At 39.4% G+C, this 27,054-nt stretch overlaps 1 protein-coding gene across 1 annotated transcript in view; it reads left to right on the forward strand.

Moving 5' to 3' along the window:
* Positions 1–21,638: 21,638 nt before the first annotated feature.
* SLC6A17 (solute carrier family 6 member 17) overlaps positions 21,639–27,054 on the forward strand; it is a 37,035-nt gene continuing 31,619 nt past the window's right edge. Inside the window, exon 1 of the mRNA XM_074190316.1 lies at positions 21,639–22,009. Within this exon, the coding sequence (XP_074046417.1) occupies positions 21,724–22,009 (286 nt within the window). The 5' untranslated portion in view covers positions 21,639–21,723. The remainder of the gene's footprint in view (positions 22,010–27,054) is intronic.

Consider the following 27,054-nt stretch of genomic DNA (forward strand, 5'->3'; position numbering starts at 1 on the left):
TACTATTCCATAATGAAACTAGGAGATCGGGTTAAAGGAGAGAGGGGGGTGTCTAAAATGTCAGGGTGGGAGGGTTCTAGGGAGGAAATTTCGAATATTGGCTTAATTTTTGTAATCATAATGTTGTTCTGGAAGGACCCAGGGTCTCCTCATTCTCTCCACACATTAACAATGTCTGGACTTGTTTATTAATTAATCTGCATGTCCTTAGGGTCAGGAATCATGCCTATTATCAGGAAAAGTCAATGTATGCCAAATTAAAGATACTGTGATGGGAAGGATGGGAGGTTATTTTTCCCTGGGGAAAACCTCTCCTCTTAATCCTTTAAGTTTGACCCTTGGAGAGGAATCCCCATCTTGGAAGACAGTAAGGAGGCATCAAGAAGAAGATTCACAGAAAACTGAACTCTCTTTTCCACCTTGTTCTCTCCCCTTTGTTTCCTATAGTCCTTCCTATCCAGTTTTGCCGCAGTAGGAAATTTCATCTCTAATCCTCTTTAATGTCACTGAGATAAGCAACAGAAAAATCTAAGGGGAGAAAGGATTTGGACTTCTCATAATCCTCTCTGGTTATCATTCACTTCCAGACCAGTTTGCAGGTGTTCTCAAATAATCAGATGTCCTGCAAACATCACAGGAAAATGATGGGATGGAGGAAGGACCTATCAGATAAGGCACCCTAAGTTCTTTCAAAACCACTCTTTCTTTTCTTTGGCATCCAAATTGGTTTAGGTCAATCTTGGCAAGATAGACTTTGGAAAGCAACTATTGAAATCTCTTTATTGAGTGAAACTTCCCTGAAGTTAGTCATTTAGTAGCTTGATGGGCTGGGCAGCTAGTTGGCCAAGTGGATAGAACACTGACCCTGGAGTCAGGAGGAGAGGAGTTTGAATCCAGTCTGGGACACTTGACACTTACTAGCTGTGTGACCTTGGACAAGTCACTTACCCCTGATTACCTCTCACCCAGGGCCATCTCCAGACATCCTAATCCTTATCTGACCACTGGACTCAAATGACTCTGGAGGAGAAAGTGAGACTGATGACTTTTCACAGTACCCCCTCACTCCAGTTCAGGTGTTTATCATGGCATCACACCTCTGATGTCTTCTTTGAGAATGAAGGACAAACATCATCACAATAACTTGATAGTTTCTGGGTGACTTGAAATTTGAATTCTTTTTGGAGAGGGAAAGGGAACTGAAACTTTGAGAACTTGGGTTAGTTTCCTAGACCAGCTTAGGTGAGCTCTTTGGGCCAGAGATTCTGGGGATTTTATGAGTGACTACTTTTTAAAAAGTGAATGATCCAATGAAAAGAAAAGTGGGAAATGAATATTTTAAAATTAATCAAGATATCAAGCAGGATTTAGGTGCTGGAAGTGGATAAGGATCTCCCTTCTTTACACAGAGAATAGACAAAACAAAAATACACAGCAATCTAGAACCAAGGGGATATTATTTTTGGATTCACATGTCTATGGGTTCAGACAAGACAAGTCAAAAAGCAATTTTCAAACATTGTGTGTTAAATCCTATGCTAAGAGCTTGATTAAATCCTGATGTTTGATACAGGATCTACCTTTGGTTGTTTTTTTTTCACCACTTCCCCTGTCCTTACCATTTTTGTTCTCTTAAACTTTGAATGAGTCAATAACAACCAAGAGCAGTAATGGAAGAATCAGAGGAGATTTGAGATTGATATGTAGTACAAGTGTTAGAACTTCTGTCATACTGTCTGTGTAAAATTGAGCAAGGCTTTCCACTAACTGAAGTTTCAGTTTCTTCATCTGTACAATGTGGGGGAATTTGGACTAGATAACCTTTAAGATATTGTTCAGCTCAATTCTATGATCTTATGGACCTGGATATTGTCCCTGAGAACTTCTGAGTCTGCATTATCAGGGCACAGCTTGCTCCTGGTGAGGGCCCCTAGTGTGTCAGATTTCTTTGTTGAAGGGGATATGTGCCAAGAATTTGCAGCAGTTTGTGCTAACGATTCAGAACCTAAAGTGCAACTGATGATACCCAAAAGGTGTTTATAAACTGGTGTTAATGTGTGTCACTGGGGGGGAAATAGCTTCCTCCATGTAATGCCCACTCAGAGGATGCCTAAAGAGAAGACACCCTTGCTCCTCCTTCCTCAACTCTATTCATTCTTAGGACTGAGTGATATGACATTCCCAGGAAGCTGGAAGTCTATATCTCTGAGAAACCACAAAGACCAGCAGCAATATAGGTCTTTGTTGTTATGGCCATGTTGTCGTCTCTGACCAACCTGAGAAAAATGAGGGTATTTTCCTATAAGTGATGTTGGATAATTACAAGAGTCATCATTGTTACCATCCCCCCATTAGGGTACAATTGGTCTCCCTCCCCAATTTCTGTCCAAATGAGGATACTGAAAACTTCCCAGAAATCTTTGCTTCACTTTGGAGTGGCCATTTTGTGGAGATGTACTCATTTTAGCACATCCTATCTTCTCATCAAATTTTTTTAGAAACATTTCAAAACAGAGGAAACTTAAGTCATTAAAAATGAATATTAAGTATTCATTAAATTCAGAAAAAAATCACTTTTGCAAGGACATACATGAGAAGAACGTGTATGTGAGCATATATTTGCATAATGCAGATAATATCTGTTCTTAGTTGCATGGGATTTGTCTAGGAAGACTTCTTGCAGTAGGTCAGTTTTTAAATAGAATGAGCAGATCCCCTAATAACTACTGAACCCTGGGGTCCCAAAGTGTTTATTCTGTAGGCTTTTTGTGTAGATTGAAGGCCAAAGTAGGGCCACTTAAAGGGAGAAATTGATACTCCAGCTCTCAAGGTCCCAGATGATTCTTATCAGATGTAGTTGTCACCACTAGGATGTCACTTGATCTTATAAAGTCCAATGCTGGAACTCATTTGAAAATAACAAGTCGCCTCTCCTACCACTTCATCATTTCTAATTACTGGTTTAATTGAGTTTCTGCTAAGTTCTGCGTTTCACTAATTTATAGCCTGGTGTGCTGCTTAAAAATAAATTTCTTATTGCTAGCATTTTCCCCTTTATTGTAATATTCCTTAAATCTTAAATTAAAAAAACCCAGACTTGCTGTACAAGGGATTAAGTGCTATAATATTAAAACTGTTTATCAAGGGAGTTGAAATCAATGTTTGCTGTTGTACTTCTAGGAGATGCTATTATATATATATATATATATATATATATATATATATATATATATATATCTCAAAGAAAGTGTTATCTTTTTTCTTTTTCTTCCTTTTGCTTCTTCCTTCTCCTTCCTTCTTGTTCTAATTCTTGCTATCCTCCTCCCCCTCCTTTTCTTCCTCCCCTTCTTTCTCCCCTTCCCCTCGTCCTCTTCCCCTTTTCCCCTCCCCCTCCTCCTCCTCCTCTTCCTTGTGATACTGCTGAAGGTGAATGGTGGTGTTATGGAGTCCTTTCTCTTTCTCTACTTGATGCTGTTTGAAGTCCTGAAACCATGCCTAGGATGTTCCATCAGCTATTGGAGTCCTGCCTTTTGAGTGGCTGGAAGTGGTTATCTTCTGACCGTTTTCAGGAAAATGGCAGGATCCAATGAGAGAACAATGACATGGGAATAAAAATATATGATTTCACCTATAACTTGGTGGATAATATTTGTCCTGTAAATTGTTCTCTCATCAATGTATTTCACTGCCTTCCCCCATCAAAAAGCCTTGATGAAAAATGATACATACAATCCTTTCTGTTCATCTGGAAAAAGACATCAAGCAAGGAATGTGATTAAGGATAGCTGATAAATATTCCTTCAAGTGTTCTTCACTGGTCCTTTGTATAACTCAGGTAATTGGACACCCATTGTTCTCTCTGCCATCTACTCGGAGTTGAGAGAAAACATTCATCTTAAGAAAATTCAAGTCAAAGGGTTTGGGGCAGATGCTAGGAGGGCCCATCTGTCGGGTATTATAATAATTGGACTTTGTGTTTTTCTTTTGCATTTGATTTTTTAAAAAATGTCCTTATTCCACATTGGAAGAATTATGTTGGTCTCCTGCCTGGAAACAGACACATGCTTCAAAGCAGTTTAATAGAAAAAAGTCATTATGGAAACTTAAAGGAAACCTAAGTTTGTCTAATATCTATACTTTCAAAACACCAAAGCTCTATATTCCCCAATATGAGGGATGATGAGGGTCAGGTTGAATATGCATGTGCTGATATCACCTATTCTTTTATCTCTTACCTTCACCCCCATCTATGGGCTCAGGTCCTTAAGTGCTACCCTGCTTTGGGGACCTGAATAAAGTGAAAGAATAGAGATGCTTTCTATAGGTGGGCTTTCCTTTCTTCTTGGACACTTCAGTTCACCCATGATCTCATTAATGTAGATACACCTGCTACCCCTCACCACTGGTGTAACCTGCAGCCTACCTTCATCTCTCCTTCCTGTGTCATTCTTCTCTATATCTTTCTGTAAAACTTCCAAAGAAGATCCATTCTGTTTGCCAAAGGTCTTCCTCTGGCTATTTTAAAATTCTCTGTAGTTACTAAGCTGTCCTTCTATTATCCTACACTCTCATGCATGACTTGACATGGCATGACAAGTCTTCTATCATATGGGATTGATAATGTCTTTTATGCCTTGATAGTTTCGATATGCTTCAGTCTGATGATTTCCTTCATGTTTCTTTCCTTTGTCATTGGAAGAATGTCAGTGTCAAAATAAATGGGTGTTTGTGGGAGCAATCTACTTGGGATCTCCTTAATTGTATCAAATGTATTTATGCTCAAACAAAAGAGGTAATATATGAGAGAAAATACTTCTTTTACAAGTGCAATCAGGGGGCACATATTTTTCTCACACAAAAGAGAAGAGATGAGTTGATTAGGTCAAGCACTTCTTTGTTTCTATTCTCATTCATTTTTTTCCAAGTCTATCTGCTCTCCCTTTCCTTGAATACTCTTTCTTTTCTGAGTTTTCTTCTTTTGTTGCTTTCCTCAGTCTCCTTTACTAGATCATCACATATATCATTCACCATCTATGGTTGTATCACTAATGCTCAGTCAGGGGCCTCTTTTCTTCTCTTTCTCTTCTTTCTTGTGGAGATTTCCTCAGTTTCCATTGGTTTCAGGCAGATGACTCCCAGATCTAGAAATTCAATTTTAGTCACTTGAGCTCCTGTCCTGCATCATCATTTGCTATTAAACATCTTGACCTGAATGTCTCATAAGCATTTTAACTCAACGTGTCCAAAACAGAACTCAATTTTCCACTTTTCCCAACTCATCCTCTTTTTAACTTCCTTATTTCTGTCAAAGGCACCACCAACTTTTAAAACTCTCAGATGTGCAACCTTGACATCATCTTCAATTCCTCACTCTTTCTTAGCCTACAAATCTAATCAGGTACCAAGTCTTGTCAGTTTTACTTCTCCATCCCTCATATCTATCCACTATCTTGGTTTATTGTCTTTCCCCTTGAAATCTTGTAATACACTTGTAATTGGTCTCCCTCCTTCTCTTCTTTCTAACCCATCCTTGACATGTTGCCAAAGTGATTTTCCCCAAAGCATGGGTCTCATAATGTCATTCTCATGTTCAATAAATATCAGTGACCACATGTTTCTCTAGGCACATTTCTCTAGGAGAAAGTACTAACCCTTCTGACTGGCATATAAAGGTCTTTACAATATAGTCTTATTATGACTTTCAAATTTCATTTTCTACCATGTTCCTTCACCCATTCAATGGTCTAGTCAAATTAGCCTTCTTGCTTTTCCTCATCTAAGCACACCCACTTCACATCTTTGTGTATATATATATTATATATGTAATAGATGATATATATGAAATAGATGATGCTTGAATCAACCTTTAAAGGAAATGAGAGATTTTAGAAGGAAGAGCTAAGTGCCCCCATGTAGTTCTCTAATATGCTGAATTGCAGATGAGCTGTGAATTTACAAGGGTGGAGAAATTTCCCTACACCATACTAGATTTATTATGCAATGATTTGCTCATTCATTCATCACTTTTCAATATGTAAATAGTAAGTAGTGATGAAGATACAAATGTAAATAAGGCATAAGTCATACCATCATGGAGTTTACAACCATGTGTGTATGTATGTAAATAAAAAAGTACACAAACAATTACAACACAATAAAACTTGCTAAGTGCATATGAGAAATATGAAACGAGCTGAAGAGGAAGAGATAATTTCTGATGAAGAAATCAGAGAAAGCTTTATGAAAAAGGTAGTAAGCAACAGTGATCGAATTGGGCTTCCTGGCTCCTAGAGAACAATTTTGCTAAGTGTGCAAAGGTGGTTAGGATCACAAAATGCTTTCAGAAGGAAGAATAGGATGCATGGTTGGGAGGTGAAGAATCAGGTACTGCAAAATCTATAGAGATAAAGAAGCAGTAGTTTCATCCATCCATTTGTATATTCAATATACATCTACACATACATACATGTAAATGTGTGTGTGTGTGTGTGTGTGTGTGTGTGTGTGTGTATGTTGGTAGCTAGGTGGCACAGTGGATAAAGTGTCAAACCTGGAGTCAGGAAGACCTGAGTTAAAATTTGACTTCTGACATTAACTAGCCATGTGACCCTGGACAAATCACTTAACCCTATTTACCTCAATTTCTTTACCTGTAAAATGAGCTGGAAAAGGAAATGGCAAATCATTCCAGTATCTTTGCCAAGTAAATACCAAAATGGGGTCGTGAAGAATAGAAAATGAGCAACAACTCTGAGTGTGTGTGTGTGTGTGTGTGTAAGAGAGAGAGAGAGAGAGAGAGAGAGAGAGAGAGAGAGAGAGAGAGCAAGGAAGACACAAAGAAAGGAAGAATTTGCTATGTTCAAAAGGGTTATGCTTCTGTACTATTTTAGAATCTAAAGTAGAATGAATGCCTAAGGTAGAGCAGGGGATAGTTAAAAATGAATTTGATCTGGGACATAGAGTTAAATAATATAGAGAAAACCTTCATCTTGGGGAGACCATGTTTAACTTTTTTTTCCAGAAGTCCATATAAATTTTATTTATTTATTTATTCTTATTTTTATACAAATGATTTTTTTTATACATTACTAAGATATTCTTGTTTAAGAGTAAACATGGAGCAGCTAGGTGGTGTAATGGATAGAGCACCAGCCCTAGAGTCAGGAGGACCTGAGTTCAAACTTGAGTTCAGACACTTAATAATTAACTAGCTGTGTGGCCTTGGGCAAGTCACTTAACCCCATTGCCTTGCAAAAACTAAACAAACAAACAAACAAAAAAAACCCTATTGAAGAGTAAACATAATGCTCCCTCCCCCCCAAAAAATATAGACCAGCATGAGCAATAAAGTAAAGGAAAGAAAAAAATTAAAATGAAAATTATTAATGATAAATAATAATAATAATAATAATAATAATAATAATAATAATAATAATAATAGGTGCAGACAGGCGGCGCAGTAGATGGAGCACTGGCCCTGGAGCCAGGAGCACCAGAGCCCAAATCCGGCCCCAGAACCCCAACAATCACCCAGCTGTGTGACCCTGGGCAAGCCATCCCAACCCCATTGCCCTGAAAAAACCAAAAAAACAAAGACCTAAAATAAAATAAAATAATAATGATCATAATAATGATAATGATGATGATGATGATGATGATGATGATGATGATGATGATGATGAATAATAATAATAATAATAATAATAATAATAATGATAATGGAGGCCAGGTGGTGCAGTGGACACAGCACCGGCCCTAGAGCCAGGAGCAGCCGGGTCCAAATCCGGCCTCAGACACCCAACAATCACCCAACTGTGCGGCCCCAGGCAAGCCACCCAGTCCCATTTGCCCTGCAAACCCCCTCCCCCAAATTAATAATAATAATAATAACAATAATAATATGTGCTTCAGTCTGTGTTCCAACACCTCCAGCTCTGTCATGGGTGGATCACATTCTTTGTGATAAGTCCATCACAAAAGCTACTTCCATATTTTTCCACCATTGCCATTGCTAATTGCAACTCCCTCCATTCATACTTCCCCACTACAATAAACTATATTTTCTCTCTACTTTCACTCTGTCCCTCTTCTTAAATGTGTTGTAGGGTAGCTGAGTGGTGCAGCATATAGTTAACTTTTAAAGGGCTTTCCTATCCATAAAATTCTCTGACACTTTCAACACAATGAAACCATTATTATCATATGAGGATCCATTTATATTGAGGAAAAATTTGATCTGTGAGGCATGAGAACTTCCTAAAGGCTTCTATAGAATCTAACTGTTCTTGTGTGTTTAAGTCCTCAATAGAGAGTTTTGCAGCCCTACCTCTTTGTTGCAAGGAGTATTGTGGGGAGGGAAAGTTATGATTCAAATTCCATGACAAGATTCAGGTCACTCTCCAAAAGTGGGAGTAGAAGGAACCAGGAATATATGTGAGTGACAAATGTCGCTAAGTCATCTAGAGATCTGTAAGAAGGAAAATATAATATGCCGGTGTTGGTCAGCAGTTTTGAGAAAACCAATGAAAATTGGAACTAGTTGAGTATAGTAATAATAGCTTTTTTGTTGTTCACTTGTTTCAGTCATGTTCAACTTTCATGACTCCCTTTATGATCCAACTCTTCAAGAAACCATTTGGGGTTTCCAGTAAATCATTGGAGTGATTTATCATTTATTTCTCCAGCTCATTTTACAGATGAGGAAACTGAGCCAGAGTTAAGTAACTTATTCAGAGTCATACAACTAATAACTATCTGAAGTCAGATTTGAACTCAGGGAGAGGAGTCTTCCTGAAGTCTATCCCAGTAGTGTCTGTATATTACACAGACTAACCTGCATGTATGATTATAGATATCAAACACAAATGTATATTGTGGATATACATATGTATTTATGCATATTTTACATGTGTGTAAATATTTGGGCACTTGATTATGACTGCATAGAACTATTATTTGATTCTCATAACAGTCCTATGGAAGGGGGAAAGGTATATAAATAAGTATTGGTGCTATACTTATTTTACAAATGAGACTACTGAGGCCCAGAGAGGTTGTGACTTGTTCAAGGTCAACCAATTATTAATTGAACCAAGGCTCAAGTCTCTTTTTCACTCATAAGGACATTGAAAACCCTGAGTTCATATCCCATATACTTCTTGTATAATATCAGGCAAATTTATTAATCTCTCTGGGCTTCATTTTCTCAATTGTAAAATGAGGGGATTGTATTGGATGATCTCAAAGCAACTTTCCAGCTCAAAAGCTATAATCTTATGACTTCAAGTTGAATGTTCTTTCCACAGCAAAATACTGTTCCCACCATGTTAGGTGATCCTGTGGATAGAGCATCAGCCTTGAAAGTTAGAAGGACCTGAGTTCAAATCTAGTCAGATACTTGATATTTACTAGTTGTGTGGTCTTGGGCAAGTCACTTAACCCTGATTGCCTTGCATCCAGGGCCACCTCCAGTCATCCTGATTCATATCTGGCCACTGGACTCCAGAGGGGAAAGTGAGGCTGGTGGCTTAGCACAGCATCCCCTCACTCAAATCCAATTCATGTGCTTGTCAAGGTATTACCTTCCTGATGTCATAGTCTTCTTCAAAAACAAGAGACAACTACCATCACATACTTTGGATTTATTAAAATTGGTTTGACTAATAGATCTTAAAATGGCAGTAAGATAGAGAAAAAGATCACTAGATTTAGCTTTGGGGACCTGCCTTTGAATGGTGGGTCTGCTGCTTACTTCAATATGGCAAATCATTGGATTTCTCTGGCCTCAGTTTCCTAAAACAAGAGGGATGTGTACCATATGATCTCTAATGTCCCTTCTAGTTCTAAATACATTTTCTTTTGTTATTTTTTGCAAGGTAATGGGATTAAGTGACTTGCCCAAGGTCACACAGCTAGTTAGGATAAAGTGACTAGGGCTACATTTGAACTCAGATCCTGACTCCAGGACCAGTACTCTATCCACTGCCACCTAGGTGTCCCTCTAAATCTATTTTCCCCTGTGAATCCTGTCTATAGATTGATCTAATTTAATTTCCTTTTACGTAATAGTTATTCTGGGATTGTTAGAAGGGCAGGTTTAAATTCCAACTCCATCAAAGGTATACTAAAACCAGCTCTACCTGACCTTGTGTGAGCCATTTGTATCTTGGAAATAAACAGACTACAAATCAGAGCTTGGTTTATTGTTTTATTGATTTCCAGACTTAAGAAAGTGATAGGGTGGCTAGGTGGCGCAGTGGATAAAGCACCGGCCTTGGAGTCAGGAGTACTTGGGTTCAAATCCAGTCTCAGACACTTAATAATTACCTAGCTGTGTGGCCTTGGACAAGCCACTTAACCCTGTTTGCCTTGCAAAAAGAAAAGAAAGAAAGTGATAGAAAATGTTAATAATGCCAATTAAACTTCAAAATTAATTTTAGATTAAATTAATCAAATCTAAAAATGTTTCATGCATGCATTTTCCCCACAGTTGTTAAATATTTACCAGGATCCTCCTGCCAATGTCACATTGAAAAGTTGTCAATTCACCTCCACAGTAAAGGTTCCAAGGTCTACACCTTTTCACTCTCCCCTGACAAATGTTCTTGAAATAATCTTCACTATTTGAAACTGTGTGATGGGCATTCTTTTGCTTATAGCCCCAATTCACAGGGAATTTTAAAAGCTTCCAGTTAACTAACATGATCACAATGGAAAGACTACTAGAATTTGGAGTCGGATAACCTGAATTGCAGCTATTACCTGTGTGACCTTGGACAAATCATATTCTTTCTGAACCTCATTTACACAGCTGTAAAACACTGGGGTTGCCCAGATGTTCTCCAAAGTCCCTTCCAGCTCTAATGCTGTGATGTCTCCTTGAAGGTCATAGTTTATAGAATTTAGACCTGGAAGATCATCTTGTGTAATCCCTCTGATTTTCAGAAAAGAAAACTGAGGATCATTGTCATACAAAGATTAAGTAGCTGAGGGTCAAACCCAGGGCTTCTGACTCCTGAATCCAGTCCTATTTCTATTTATGAATTTGAATCCTTTTTGTACCTATGTAATTTTCAATTGCTTCTAAAATCACTGAAACCCTCAGTAGAGGTCATTCACACTTGGTCTTTGTCAATGGCTTCAAGGACATAATGGAAAACAGAAGCAGTTCTGAATGATCAGAGTTGACTCAGAGAGAGTGACATTATTAGCTGTTATGGTCTTAGAGCAAGGGGAAGGAAGACATCACGGGATCTGTCTAGCTTCATTAAAGATGGTGGCTGTCGACACTTTCAGTTGATCTGCTTAATTAAAAAAAAATAGCAAGCATTCCTTCAACTCTCTGAATGCAGTGCAGTCCAGGCTGACAGGCTCACCAGCTTCCTAGTGAGTGCTTTGAGCTTTCCGGATATGATTCAGCTCCTGGGACCCACCTCCCTCCACCTCCCTGGGTTTACACAGTCAAGCAGAAGGTTCCTAAACAGAGCTGGAAAAAAAGGGCTTTGAGATCATCCATTCTCTGCTGTTTGAGTCAACCCTCTACGTAAAATGGCAAAGAAATGTGGCAAAGAGATTAGCCCTCTCTCCACCAAGAGATATTTTTACCTATTTGTGTTGCTATATTTTTCCTCTTTGAGAAAACTCACTCATCTCTTCTGTGAAATGTGCTATTTTGGGCTGTATCTTTGTTGCTAAGTGACAGATTTGGGCTTGCACAGTGTATGAGACAGTCCCTGAAGAGAGCCGAAAGTAATTGAGATATTCCTTTAAGTTAGCATCACAGAATCGAATCACCTGATGCATCCTTCCTGAAGGTGACTTTACAACCCAATGGAGCCACTCCAGGAGAATTCCTGTTATCAGAGATTCTCAATGAGAATGACATGATAGTAAAATGGAATGAGCCCTGAGATAAGAACTGGGAGAGCTGGTTATGATCTCATCTCAGCTGTTGATTAGATGTAAGACCTTGGGCAAGTCTTTTCATCTCTGTGCCTCAGTTTAAGGAATTATACAGGTTTTCTGTACTTCCATAGATACAGTTGGATAACTATTTTTTAAAACAAATTTTCTTTTATTTATTTGTGGCAATGGGGTTGAGTGATTTGCCCAAGGTCACACAGCTAGGCAATTATTAAGTGTCTGAGGACAGATTTGAACTCAGGTCCTCCTGACTCCAGGGCTATTGCTCTATCCACTGCACCACCTAGCTGCCCCCAGTTGGATAACTTTTGAGAGTGAAACTATACTGGCTGGAAATACACAGCTTTTGTGAGATTGAGGGGGTCAGTGGGCAGCCCCTCATACAGTCACCAGAACTTTGAGGTTCCCTTGTGGATAGAAGATCACAACCATGAGATTAGAAGATTCTGAAATGAGACCCTCTCTGCCTCCGGTAGAATGTATATAAGCTTCTTGATACCGTCTCAGTTCTGTCTTTGAATCCTCTAAACTTAGCACATTGCTGCTCGGTCATTTCAGTCATGTCTCTTATCCTATGAATGGAAATGTTAGTGAGCTAGTGACCTGGTGTTTAACCAGAGGCTCACAAAGCATCCCATATGAACGATAATGATGTGTAAGGCAGGAAACAATACCATTTCAGTCATGACTCTCCAGGATTCCATTTGGGGACTTCTTGTCAAAGACACTGAAGTGGTTTGCCATTTCCTTTTCTAGTTCATTTTATAGATGAAGAAACTGAGGCCATCAGGCCTAAGTGATTTCCCCAGAATGACACATCTAGTTAAGTGTCTGAGGCTGGATTTGAACTTAAGTCTTCTTGACTCTCTACCAAGTGTTCTCTCCATGATGCTACTACCTATCTGCCCCTTATACTTAGTACATGTTACATGCTTAATATATGTTTGAATTGAATTGAATGTAATAGAGTGATTTAAGTGGGGGAAAAAACCTTAGAAGTCACCTTATGGATTTGTAGGATGATAGGGACCTTAAAATTTATGTAGTTTATCCCCTTCTTATTTTATAGATGAGTTAATTGTCACAGGGAAACTAAGTGACCTGCCCAAAGTCACTCCGATAGTAAGGGACAGAACCAGGATTCTGTGACTAATGAACGTTTATTTCCATAGGAGGAACATAAGGTTCAGAAATATTAATGACTTCCTCAAGGTCACATAGCAAGTAAGGCCAGAGTCAGAAAGAGAATTGCAGGACTCTGAATTCCACGTTCTGTGGTTGTTTTTATTTTTATTTTTGATACAATCAGGGTTAAGCAACTTGTCCAGGGCCACACAGTTGGTAAGTATCTGAGGCTGGATTTGAACTCAGGATCTTCTGATTCCAGATGCTTTATCCACTGCAATACCTAACTTCCCCTTATGTTTTTTTAAACTTACTATGGTATCTCTTGGGAAGTCAGGGAAAGAGGGAGAGGGTTGTTTTGCCTCAAATCTTACTTACAAACAGTATTGTTTCCTGCCTTATATGTCATTGTCTCTCATATGGGATGCTTTGTGAACCTCTGGCTAAACACCAGATCACTAACTCATTATCATTCCCACTCATAGGATTGTAGATTTAGAGATGGTAGAGACTTCAGAGGCCAGTTGAAATCACCTTATTTTACAGACAGGGAGAGAGACTTAATCCCAGGGAGGCTAAATAATTTGCCAAATATCACTCAGAAGGTAAGTATCAGAATTAGAATCTGAATCGAAGACATCTGAAATCAGAGTCATGACTTTTTTTTTTTACCACTTACAAGCTGTTACCTCCTTGGTCTATTGTCTTCATTCTGAAAATGGAAGTGTAGATTCTCTTGGCTGGCATTAGGATTCTCAACTTTAGAAAAAAGAGGAAATCCAAGTTGGCAGTGCCTCTCTTTGTGACTGATTGTTGGCCCAGGGTGCCAACTGGACAAATCACCCTGAGTCTGAAAGTAAAAATGTGGGAGAGAGTCCAACTGAGGCAGAACAGGTGCAAAAACAAGGGGTTAGAGATTTGTGATGGCAAAACCACACATGGGCACCACACTGTAAGCAGAGAAACTTCAAAGCCTTCTTCCATGGTATTTGTACCAGATAGAAGTCTCTTTAAACCCTTCTGATCCAAGGGCTCTAGGCTCTAAAGCCTTTTTCACCCTTTCTTGTGATCTTGGAAATGAATGCAGTCTTTGGAGAAGAAGAAAATTATGACCAATGAAAATGGGCATTTATGGAATATGGGTATTCCAACTGACTACCCAGCCAAAACTTAATTTCCTTCCTAGAAAGTGAACTGAGAGGTAGCCCCACAAGGAACAGGTGGATATTTATGTGGCTAAGTGTAAATGGGAGTTTTCTAATAAAGCTTAGTTCAATTCAAATCAGTAAGGATTATTATTATTATTATTATTATTATTATGTAATAATATACCTATTTGAAAATTTTAAAACATTTTATGTAAGACAAGACAATGAAGAACATTTCAGGGAAAGATGGAGATCTTTTAAACACATTTTTGCATATTATGAATCCCTGAAGATGGTATATGGTGATCCTTGTAGTAAAAGGTGACTATTAAGTCTGGACCAGTGGGCATCTGGGAGGATGAGAAGAATGGGCAAATAGTAGTAGTAGTAGATTTGGAGTTGATTCTGAATTCAAATTCAATTTTTACTACTTGTTAATCTGTGACCTTAGGCAAGTCATTTAATATTTTGGGGACTCAATTTTCTCACCAATAAGATGAAAAGGTTGAACCAAATTTCTTCCAATGTCCCTTCCAGCTGTAAAATTATGTTTTTTTTTTAAAGAGCTGTGAGGGTCTTTTTATGAACTATAGTTTCATCAAGAAAATCAGAAGTTGATCCATGGTTAAGGGATTATAGAACTGGCTGGTCAGAAGAATCTTAAGAATAACAACAAATTGAGATAAGAAGGGAAAAAAAAAGAATTAGTGGAGAATGGAGCTGTGGGGAAAAGAACCTATATGCTATCTTTGGAGATGGGAAGCTTATTTTGGGGAAACTAAAGAGGCTTAAGTAGTACCCATAACCTAGAGAAAGGCCAACCTGAAATTTACATTGGATGAGTGTTGGGAGTGGAATAAGTGATAGGTAGAGAGATGGAGGAGATGTAGGATGAATTGGGGGCTGCCAGAATTACTGTTTGAGTCAAAGATCAAAGGAGATAGACTTGGACCTAGAGAGGATTAGAAAGAGATTTTTAGGGAATCAACAAAGCTTCAGTCTAACAAAAGGATCCATGACCCTAAGAACTGGAGCCTTAAAGAGATCCTCCCAGGTAGAAGGAGAAAATGGAAAAAGTACTTATAAAGGATTTAATTAGTAATTATTTTAGCTCCACAATTAAGGACAATGAATAATGTGAAATTCAACTTTTCTCTTCCCTGATCTACCTATGGCGAACTTCTCAATATATAACTCTTATAATGCTTCTCCAAGGTTCTAGAGTGTCCCTGTTACCTATAAAATAAAATAGAAATTCTTTATCTTTCTTTCTCTCTTTCTTTCTCTCTTTCTTTCTTTCTTTCTTTCTTTCCTTCTTTCTTTCTTTCTTCCTTCCTTCCTTCCTTCCTTCCTTTCTTTCTTTGCTTCTTTCTTTCTTTTTTCTTTCTTTCTCTCTTTCTCTCTTTTTCTCTTTCTCTCTCTCTCTTCCTTCCTTCCTTCCTTCCTTCCTTCCTTCCTTCCTTCCTTCCTTCCTTCCTTCCTTCCTTTCTTCTTTCTTTCTCTCTTTCTCTCTTTCTCTCTTTCTTTCTTTCTTTCTTTCTTTCTTTCTTTCTTTCTTTCTTTCTTTCTCACTTCCTTCCTCCCTTCTTCCCTCCCTCCTACCTTCCTTCCTTCCTTCCTTCCTTCCTTCCTTCCTTCCTTCCTATATGACCACTGAGGTCAGCTCAGGTAAGAGCCTACTGTGCATCAGACACTGTGCTAAATATTTTACAACCCTGGGAGGTAATTACTATTATGCTCCCCAATTTGCAATTGAGGAAACTGAGGCAAACAGAAGTTAAGCAACTTGCCCAAGGTCACCTAGCAGGTAAGGTTCTGGTCTTAAAAGACCAGGGCTCTATCCTCTATATCCCTTAACTACTTCAAATACTTACTATAGTAAGAAGACAGATCTAATTTCTTCTTAGAAATTCCCTCACACCATAACCAAATTTAGCTAGGGTATCATACCCTGGGAGAGAAAAGGAAGCACAGAAGAAGAGAAAAAGAGGAAGAGAAATGGTCAGAGAGGGAAATATGTCTTGTCTTTACCCTTGGAGGTGGTAGCCAAAGGTGAGTCAGAGACCAGGGATAGAACCCCAGCTGATGAAGTCTTCTGATTGGGGACTGTCCTTGGACTGGTGCACTGTTAAGTAGAATGATGGAAGCAGAGAACCAACGTCCTGAGAATTGATGTTCTGTATTAGGAGAACTTGGAAGAGGAAAGACAATTATAGATAGACTAGAAGTATAGGCATAGTAGAAAAAGCATCAGACTCAGCTGTTAATGACCTTGATTTCATTCTAGAATCATGGTTTTTGAGCTGACCTCAATGATCATGTGGGCCATCCCTCAGATTTAACAGATCAGGAAACTGAGGGCCACGTGACTCCAGAAGTGTGAAAGGAAAGACTCCAGATTAGTAAAAAGGAAGAAATAATTGCATATTAAATGTTTTCCATGTGCCAAGAACTTTACAAATATTATCTTATTTGAGCTTTACAACAATGTTGGGAGAAAGATACTATCATTCTTTCAATTTTACAGATGAGGAAACTGAGGCAGATGGAGGTTAACTGACTTAGCCACAGTCACATCACCAGTATTTGAACTCAAGTCTGATACTCTCTCCTATTGCCTCTGACTTCTTGTCTCCTCATTGTACCAAGTTGCTTCTAAGTCATTCCATATCCACGAACCTCAGTTTCCTCACCTTTAAATGCAATGCCTACCTAACAGAGTTGTTGAGAGGATCAAATCAATCACTTATCAAACTTCATTAAACATTTACTGTGTTCCAAGCACTATGCTAATTGATGGCACCATAGACATAAAAATGAAATAGATCTTTCCCTCAGAGACATAGTATCTGTAAATCCCTTTGCAGTCATAAAGACTTCAAGGCTCTTATGACTGCCTCTTTGGGGTGGGCATTCACTCCACCAATTCAGATTGCGACCTTTATTCTTGGGGAGCTGGCCTTTTGGTGTAACTGTGTCCAGAGGAAAATAAGTTAACTGGCAGTGGATTATCTGGCAAAGAACCTTTCCACTTTTAATTGGCCTGGTCCTTGGACACCTAACACACACATTGCTGTGGGGCTGGGGTCCGAGGTCCTTCCAGCTTTGTGGGACCCAGCAGAGCTCTCCCTTTCCTTCCCTCACCTCTGAAATTCAAGGTCATATTCCTGCTGCAGTGAGGCATTTCAATGGAAGTTTACGACCTTGTAATGCTCTTTAAATATGTAACTCTATCTGGAAGCTATATCACTGTAGGTTGTTATTCTTGGTGGTGGTGGTGGTAGCAAAGGGGCAAGGGAAGGCTCTTTTTATTCGTTCTGATTTTGACTTTAAAGATTCTGTGATGGGAGGGCCGGGGGGGGGGGGGTCATCTTTACAATGAGAGATGACCTTGATCATATTCAAGGTACAGGTGAAAGGCAGAAGCTTGCAGCTGCACCTGCACCATCTCAGCTCACCTGACTATACCTTTCCATGCTGGGTCCCCCCATCATTGGTACTGAATGTTGAAGGGCCCATGAGAGGACTGACAACTATCCTGCCACCTGGTGCTGCTTGGCTTATGCTCTAGCCTTAATTGGGAATATTCTGACCTGTCAGCTCCATAAAGGGTAAGATTTAATGAGATTCCTTCACATCTCAGTGACCAGACCAGGCCTATTAAAAGAAAAAAAAAACGAACCAAAGACCTCTAGCTCTAGTCAGTCAGCATCACCGCATTCAGACTTACTGGAATCCTGTTTGAGTTTTTCCAGTTGCAGCATAATGAATAGTAAATCATGTCTAATGTGCTTCAAGTTGTTCTGCCTGAATCACCCTGCAGATGAGGGATCTTGGAAAGCAATCCTGAAACCCTGGATGTCCTGGCGATTGCTATCTCCAGAGGGCATCCTGATCGTTCTAGTTCTGAAAGAAAGGTAGAGGCTTGAGCCTTGATGCGAGGTTGGGACTTGTTTCTCTTTCCTGATGAGTCTTTTTCAAGTCCGCACATGGGGGTCTCAAACATCTCCATCTTCATCAGCTGTTGTTCCTCCATGGGCAAAAGCTGTGCCATATTCCTTCCCCAATCACTGGGCAGTTGCTTCTGGATCTTCTGATTAGGAACTCATTTTGCTCATCAGAGAAAAATAGGGAGACTGTGAGGAGTGGGATATCCCAAAGGCAGCCTCCTTCCCTGATCAAGGTATGACTTTGAGTTGCCTTGATGAGAGGCTTGGGGTTTAAGGTAGAAAAAACCTGGACAGAGGCAAAGGAGAAAGGGATGCATAAAAGGGAAGAGGTACAAGATGAAAATGAAGAAATAAATGGGGAAGGGGAGAAGCAACAAACCTTATATGATAACTGCACTTTGTTGTTCAATAGTTTTTCAGTCATGTACAATTCTTTGTGACCCTACTGAGATTTTCTTGGCAAAGATATTGGAGTAGTTTGCTCTCCCCAGGACTGTAGAATAAAAACCGTGAGAACAGGTGGGGAATAGGATGATTCCAACATTATTTTTCCTTAATAAGATATAAATTCTCACCTGTTTCAGTCCATTGGCTATAATCACAGAAGGGGAGGCAGATAATAGAGGTAATAAGGTTTTAATGAAGTATAAAGATCTGTATATACAGATATTTGTTTATTCCTTTATGAAGCATCAAGAAGTTTTCCAGATAGAAATGAAAGGATAGCTTGACATTAACTGAATGAAGATTGGTCACCACTGGTGACCTTTGGAAAGTTAAGTGAACCAACCTTAGGGTCAAATAGGATGATAAAAACAAGGAAGGAGCTTTGTGGACTGAAACCTCAGAATTTCTACCAGAAAACAATAGCGTGTTGTTTTTACCTTTCTCCAATGATGATGGTGCTAATCACCCAACAGAAAACACTGCTTCTAGTATTGAGTGTGTGTCATTTTTATGTGTGTGTGTGTGTGTGTGTGTGTGTGTGTGTGTGTGTGTCTGTGTGTCTGTGTGTCTGTGTGTGTGTGAGACAGACAGAGAGAGACAAATAGATACAAGGGCAGAGAGCAACTGCAAGGAGCAAGTTCCCTGGCAGCAGAGAAGAAGAAGGATTACTAAGAATTCAAAAAGACAAAACTAGATCTGGCAGTCAAGAGTCAAGCCGCAGAAAAGGACAACTACAAGGAACCCATATAAGAAGCCTACCTTTATGGAACAGTGGTTAGAATGCTGGACCTGGAGTGAGGAAGACCTGAGTTCAAATCTTACCTCAAACCTTAGGAAAGTCACTTAACCTCTGCTTTCGTTTCCTCATCCATCAAATGGGAATAATAATAATAATAATAATAATAATAATAATAATAATAATAATAATAATACCTACCTCCTGGGGTTGTTGTGAGGATCAAATGAGGTAATAATTGTATGATCATTATTAGCCAGTAGAAATGTCACACTCAGGAGGAACAGCCTGAAGTCACCATAAGAAAAGAGAGAACATCAAGGCTCTGTCCTATTAGAGATTTGAATTGTCTTGGCCACAAATGTTTTCCCTAAAGGTGTATCTTGCTATTAGCCTATCCTAAGTTTGTACCCATTTTTCCACTGATGCTGTATATTTGTGAGTGTGCCCCAGGTTTATGGGGAGGCAGTCTGCAACGATTATTCTCACTATGCCATCTGTGCAGACACAGAGATTGTGTCTACTGTATAACTATTCAATCTAAGTATACTGTTTGGGGTTAGTGAGCTTTAATTTCAGTGGTTTTGAACCCTAGGAGCGGTCATCTTTCAGGCACTCAACCCAAAGGTACAAGCTCCCGGGGGGAGGGGGAGGGCATTGGCTCTAAAAGAGATTATGTAGCTGAATTATTACATCTCTGGAAATATGTTAATTTTCTGTATTTCTTTCTCTTAAAAATTTGCCTCTATCCTTACCTTAATGAGGAGACAGTTTGAAATGCAACAGAAGGCTGGGAGACTTCAAAGGTTTAGTTTCCCAAAAAAGAAAATAAAGGGTGAAAGACAAATGAGAGAGCAAGGGAGGGGGTGATTTTGCATCACTCATCAGTGTCCTGTAGACGTTATCTTCTGTAAATCCGTCACTGAAGGATGAAGTACCAGTTTCTTGGCCATTGCAGTCCTCTGATAATGTCAGCAGTGAGACATTGCCCTGGGATTTGTTGGCACAGAGCAGAGGCTGCCAAGCGGCTTCTGCTGCCTGGATCTTGCCTCTGCAATGGGTCAGCCTTCTCTTGAGACCAGGCAGCTGTCCAGGAGCAGTGAAGCTGCCATCCCAGCATCTTGAACAGAGGGCATGTCAAAGAACATCTATCCTTCCCTGGCTTGTCAATACTCTTTTCCTTTTGCATTACTTCGATTTTGTAGGTGTTGAGCATTTTTTTAACCTGTGTGCCGATTGGATTTTCAGAGAGAATATGAACTTTCTGAGAGCAAAAGTAGTTTTTTTTGTTGTTACAGCACTGTCCCACTCTCCTGCACACATAGTACATGAGGGAAGCACTGTATTTATTTTCTGTGCCTATACTATTTTCTCCCCAGGAGAATGCAATTTTCCTGAAGACGGGGACCGATTTTTGTCTCTATCCAGAATACCCAGCTCAATGCCTCATATCCAATAAATGTTTATTAGAAGCTTATGAAAGGATGAATGAATGAATCATGGAAATATTATATAATTATAATAATAATTGATGAAAAATGAATAATTGATAATCCTTTAATCTGGGCTCAGTCTTGTCTATCTTAGTGGAGAAAACCACTGTGATCTCATCAAGTAGATCTCTAATCAACTATGATTAATATTTTAGAAGAGAACAATAGCATGAATAATCCCAACTCATTTCTAAAATTTGAGTCTGGTTTGCATCACAGACTTTTCCTCCAGTAGATTCACTTTCCTGGTTCTGCTTTGTTCAGAGAGGCCATTAGCATAAGCCAAGCATACCCTAGATGATGAAGAGGACAGGTAGGGTAGCAGTACTTCTCTGCTGGGTAGTTAACCTCAGTTAGTCTGGGATTCAACCTTAGCCATGGACTATCTACCAAGTAAATATCGTGGTTGTATGAGGGAGGCACAATGGTAGAGAGCATTGACCCTGGAGTCAGGAGGTCCTCAATTCAAATTTGGCTTCAAATACTTGAAACTTTCTAGCTTTGTGACCCTGGGTAAGTCCCTTAGCCCTGATTGCCTTGTATCCTGATCCATCTCCAGTCATTCATATCTGGTTACTGGACCCAGATGGCTCTGGAGGAGAAAGTGAGGTTGGTAAATTAGCACAGCACCTCCTCACTCAAGTGCAATTCATGAGCATGTCCATAACATCACCTCCCTAATGGCATAGTCTTCTTCAAGAATGAAGGACAAAAAACAACCACATGGTATAAATCTTTTAGTTTCTCAGACTCTCCTTCAATGTCTATTCTATTCTAACTCATTTGCATCTGTCATTCCTTTGTTTTATAGGTTCCCTGGATGAGAAAAAGCTGAAGGCAGCACTCATCCCACCTTCTCTGTAAGCTTGGGGGTGGGACCCTTGGGGCCCTTGGGGTCACCAATGCCGAAGAACAGCAAAGTGACACAGCGGGAGCACAGCAATGAGCATGTCACCGAGTCTGTGGCCGATCTGCTGGCCCATGAGGAGCCAGTGGACTACAAGCACAGTGTCCTGAATATGGCTGGAGAGACCCAGGACAAACAGAAGGATGTGGAGGAGGACCTAGAGGCTGAGGATCGACCTGCCTGGAACAGTAAACTACAGTACATTCTGGCACAGATTGGCTTCTCTGTGGGCCTGGGCAATGTCTGGAGGTTTCCATACTTATGCCAGAAAAATGGTGGAGGTAAGAGGCAGCCTTGGGGATAAAGGAGAATGACCTTTAAATCCTTGCTGTTGTACAAAGGGCAAAACACTGCTCAAACTTGACATGTTTAATCTGGACATTAGCACCTTCTCCTTTAAACCTCTCCTCCTCCATATTTTCCTAGAGAGCACCCTTATCCTTCTACTCACTCAGATGACTTCAAAGTCATCCTTGGCTTTTCCCTTTTCCCCAGTTATTCAGTTATCAAGTCTCGACTTCCCTTGTATATCTAGTGTTTTTACTTCACTCACATGATCATCAACTCAGTCTGGTCTCAATTATCTTTTAAAACCTCCTTTTGGGGCAGCTAGGGGGCATAGTGGATAGAGCACCAACCCTGGAGTCAGAAGGACCTGAATTCAAATTTTGCCTCAGACACATAGTAATTGCCTAACTGGGTGACTGGTAAATCACTTAACCCCATTGCCTTGCAACAAACAAATAAACAAATAAATACACAAACAAACCCAAACCTCCCTTTAAGCTTCCTTATTGGTCTCCTTATGCTCAGATTCTCCCTGTTCATTTCACCTTCCATATTGCTGCCTAAATCATCTTTCTAAAGTCTAGGTATGACCTTTGTCACTACTCTGTCCTCAAATATCTAGTTATCTTTCCCTCTGCTTCCAATGCCTGTAGGAGAAAATAAAAACTCTATAACTTGACCTTTAAATCCTCTACAATTTGGTTCCCATCTATCTTTTCCACTATATTTCATATTAATTACCTATATTCAATCTGTTTCCCGACCTTGCCCCTATCTCCCACCTGTGTGCAGATGAACAGACTGTCTCTCATGTCTGAAGTATTCCTTCTTCATCTATATCTACCAGGATCTTTGTCATCAAGGCCCAAGTCCATCTTCCCCATAGAACCTTGTTTGATTTCTTCTTCTACCCTATTGGTCCATGTTCTTTCCCTGCTCAATTGACCTTGAATCATACTTAGCTATACACATATTGCCTCCCTCCCTCTACTAGGGTGTAAGATCCCCAAGGGCAGAAATGGCTTCATGTTAATTTTTTTATGCTTTTTTTCTTGGTGTGATGTCTCGTACATGTGTATGTTTAGTCGTTTTCGATTGTGTCCAACTCTGTGACCCCCCCCCTTTTTTTTAGCAAGAATATGCAAACTGGTTTGCCATTTTCTTCCCTAGCTTATTTTACAGATGAGGAAACTAAGGTGAAGTGACTTGTCCAAGGTCATACAGCTAGAAGTATCTCAAATTGAACTTGAATTTAGGTCTTCCGGCACTGTAACCACTAGACACCTAGTTCCCTCCTCTTGCACATTAAATACTGCTGATTGATTGAAATGAACTGCTTTAGACAAGGGTATTCTGGTTAAACTGACTCTCCGAGGGAAAACATATGGAGGCCACACTTTTTTAAGTCTAGAAAATCAGCCAAACAACAAATTAAGCCCCAATTTTCAGAGTTTGCAGATTTCCAAAGTGAAAATGCTCCCACTTAATATCGGGGGGTGGGTGGACTAATGGTAGTATTAAAAAGCAATGTGAAGAGCAGCTAATACTGAACAGTCCTTACTATGTGCCAAACATTGGGTTAGGTATAATTATTACTTTATTTAATGCTCACAGCCCTGCTTTTATTATTCTAATCTTACAAATGAGGAAACTGAGGTAAGCCGACTTGCTTAGGGTCACAATGATATCTTTCTGACTTAAAGCATATTGAGGAAGCATTTTGGTAGGAGTGTTGATACTCTGTGGTTTGAGGACATCATTATTCCAGTAAACCTTTGGTTAGCCAGAACCCATGGGATTTTTTCTGCCCCCCCATTTCAGATGATGATGATGAGGAGGAGGAGGATATTTGTCCTTCATTCTCTCTTTGCTTTTTTAGTTTTTTGCAAGGCAATAGGGTTAAGTGGCTTGCCCAAGGTCACACAGCTAGATAGTTATTAAGTGTCTGAGGCTAGATTTGAACTCCACTGTGCCACCTAGCCACCCCTGTCTTTCATTCTCAAAGAAGACCATGGGCACAGCTAGGTGGCGCAGTGTCTAGAGCACCGGCCCTGGGGTCAAGAGGACCTGAGTTCAAATATGACCTCATACACTTAATAATTACCTAGCTGTGTGACCTTAACCCCATTGCATAGCAAAAAACCCAAAAACAACAAGAAAGAAGACCACAACATCAGGGAAGCTGATGCCATGAGAAGCACACTAATTGGATCTGAGTGAGGGGGAGCTGTGCTAAGTTACCAACCTCATTTTTTCCTCAAGAGTCATCTAGGTCCAGTGGCCAGATATGAATCAAGATGACTGGAGATGGCTCTGGATGCAAAGTAATCAGGGTTAAGTGACTTGCCCAAAGTCACACAGCTAGTTAGATGTACTCTACTCCTGTCCTTCTGACTCCAAAGCTAGTGTTCTATCCACTGCACCACCTAGCTGGTCTTCTATGAGGAAGAGATAAATAGCGAAAGAACAAGTTGAAATCAAGGTTTTATTTCAAGAACAGCCAGGTATGTTCTAGACTTAGACCATAGTAATCACCCACAGAGGCATGACACTCAAAGGTTTACAAGATCTGAGGTTAATAGCACAAATATACTTTTACCTATTTTATAGGTAACACCATTGAGGTTCAGAAAGAGTTAAGTGACTTGTCCACAGTCACTCTTCATTATCAGAGTTGAGGCTTGAATTAAGGTCTTCTTATTTCAAGTCTACTACTTTTTCTACAAACCTACAATGCCTCTCTATTTTCCTAGAAAGTCTTTATCTTCTGCATTTATTTCTATGGTCCTATGGTTTCACTGAACAAATATTTATTGACTCTTGTTTTTAGTTTTTTGCAATTCAATGGGGTCAAGTGACTTGGCCAAGGCCAACAGCTAGGTAATTATTAAGTGTCTGAGGCTGGATTTGAACTCAGGTCCTCTTGACTCCAGGGCCGGTGCTCTGTCCACTGTACCACCTAGCCGCCCCTATTTATTGACTCTTAGCAAATATGAACCATCAAACAAGCTGTTATGAGGAAGGGGTGGGATTAAGAACAAGATAGGACATCATGAGGGGGCAGCTGGAGTCAGGAGGATCTGAGTTCAAATTTGGCCTCAGACACATACTATTTACCTGTGTGACCTTATGCAAGTCATAACCTCATTGCCTTGCAAAAAACCATTAAACAATATCATGAGATCATAGAAGAGTGATTGATCACTTCCAGAAATTGTTTTTTTTTTTAATTTTTGGGAGGGCCTTGGGGTGGAGATGAAATCAGGGAAGACTTCATGAGGTAAATGTCTTTGTAATCAGACTTTGAAGGAACATCATCATAGATGTTCAAAATTATGACCTCAAGGTATATTGAAAGGTTTAAATCATCAAAGAAAGATCTTACTGTATTTATTAAGGAATATGTACAAATGTGTTTTCTTTAAGAAAAAATAGAGATTTGGGTTTTTTTTCTAAGTTAATGAAAATCCACTTTATACTCCCTCTCCTCCCTTAAAAAACAAATGGACTTTCAAAAGATTTTCAACAAGGGTTGTAATTAAAGGATCATGTGATTAACCAGAATATTCCCAAACACTTTTCTGATCTCTTAAAAGCCACTACTCTCCCCACCTCACAACACACACACACATTCACTCACACAAGTCCTTTTGTTAGAGGAAATGTTGAATGCAACCTTTCATTTGAGAAATCAAGGAACAGAGAGGCTATAACCCCCTTTCTTCAGTTAATATTTCATTGCCTATCCTCCAGTTCCACCACCCTTCCACTTCACACACATCATCAATGTCCAGTCCTCTTTAGAATAGGGATCATATATCTATCTATATCTATCTATATCTATCTATCTATCTCTATCTCTATCTCTATCTCTATCTCTATCTCTACATCTACATCTACATCTACATCTACATCTACATCTACATCTACATCTACATCTATATCTGTATATGTATATGTATATGTATATGTATATGTATATGTATATGTATATCTAATCTATATCTATATCTATATCTATATCTATATCTATATCTATATCTATATATCTGTATCATCTATCTCTATCTCTATCTACATCTACATCTATCTATATCCTCTATCTCTATATCTATCTCTATCTCTATATCTATATATGTATTTTTTTTTTGTACAAGTATGATCTCTTTGGGATATAGACCTAATGGTGATATTGCTTAATCAAAGGCAGCCAGATGGCATAGTGGATAGAGCACTGGCTTTAGAGTCAGGAGGATGGGAGTTTGAATGTGATCCCAGACACTTAACTCTTCCTAACTGTATGACCTTGGACAGTAACTTAACCCTGATTCCCTCACATCCAAGGCCATCTCCAGTCATCCTAATTCATTTCTGATCATTGGACCCAGTTGACTCTGGAGGAGAAAGTGAGGCTGGTGACATAGCATAGCACTCCTTCACTCAAATCCAAATCATGTACTTGTCATGGCATCACCTCCCTGGTGTCGTGGTCTTTTTTAAAAATGAAGGACAAGGGCGGCTAGGTGGCATAGTGGATAAAGCGCCGGCCTTGGAGTCAGGAGTACCTGGGTTCAAATCTGGTCTCAGACACTTAATAATTACCTAGCTGTATGGCCTTGGGCAAGCCACTTAACCCCATTTGCCTTGCCAAAAACCTAAAAAAAATGAAGGACAAACATTATATGTAAGTTTTAAAGTCTTTTGGGCACATAGTTCCAAATTGTCCTCCAGAATGTTTGAATTATTTCACAACTCCACCAACAATACATTAGTGTCTCAGTTCTCCCATGGAAGGAATTATTATTAATACTTTTTTTTTTTCAGATGATACTTAAAAACCTTAAATGTCTTTCTTGGGGTAGTATAGCTTGTAAAGGGAGACCATTGTTGTTGATCAGTCATTTCAATATAGTTGTAACCCTATTTGGTACTTTGTTTTTGCAAAGGTATTCCCATTTCTTCTTCAGCTCATTTTACACATTAGTAAACTGAGATAAATAGGGGTAAGTGACTTGCCTGGGATCACACAGCTAGTGTT

Source organism: Macrotis lagotis, chromosome 5 (assembly GCF_037893015.1).
Source record: "Macrotis lagotis isolate mMagLag1 chromosome 5, bilby.v1.9.chrom.fasta, whole genome shotgun sequence".
NCBI lineage: Eukaryota > Metazoa > Chordata > Mammalia > Peramelemorphia > Peramelidae > Macrotis > Macrotis lagotis.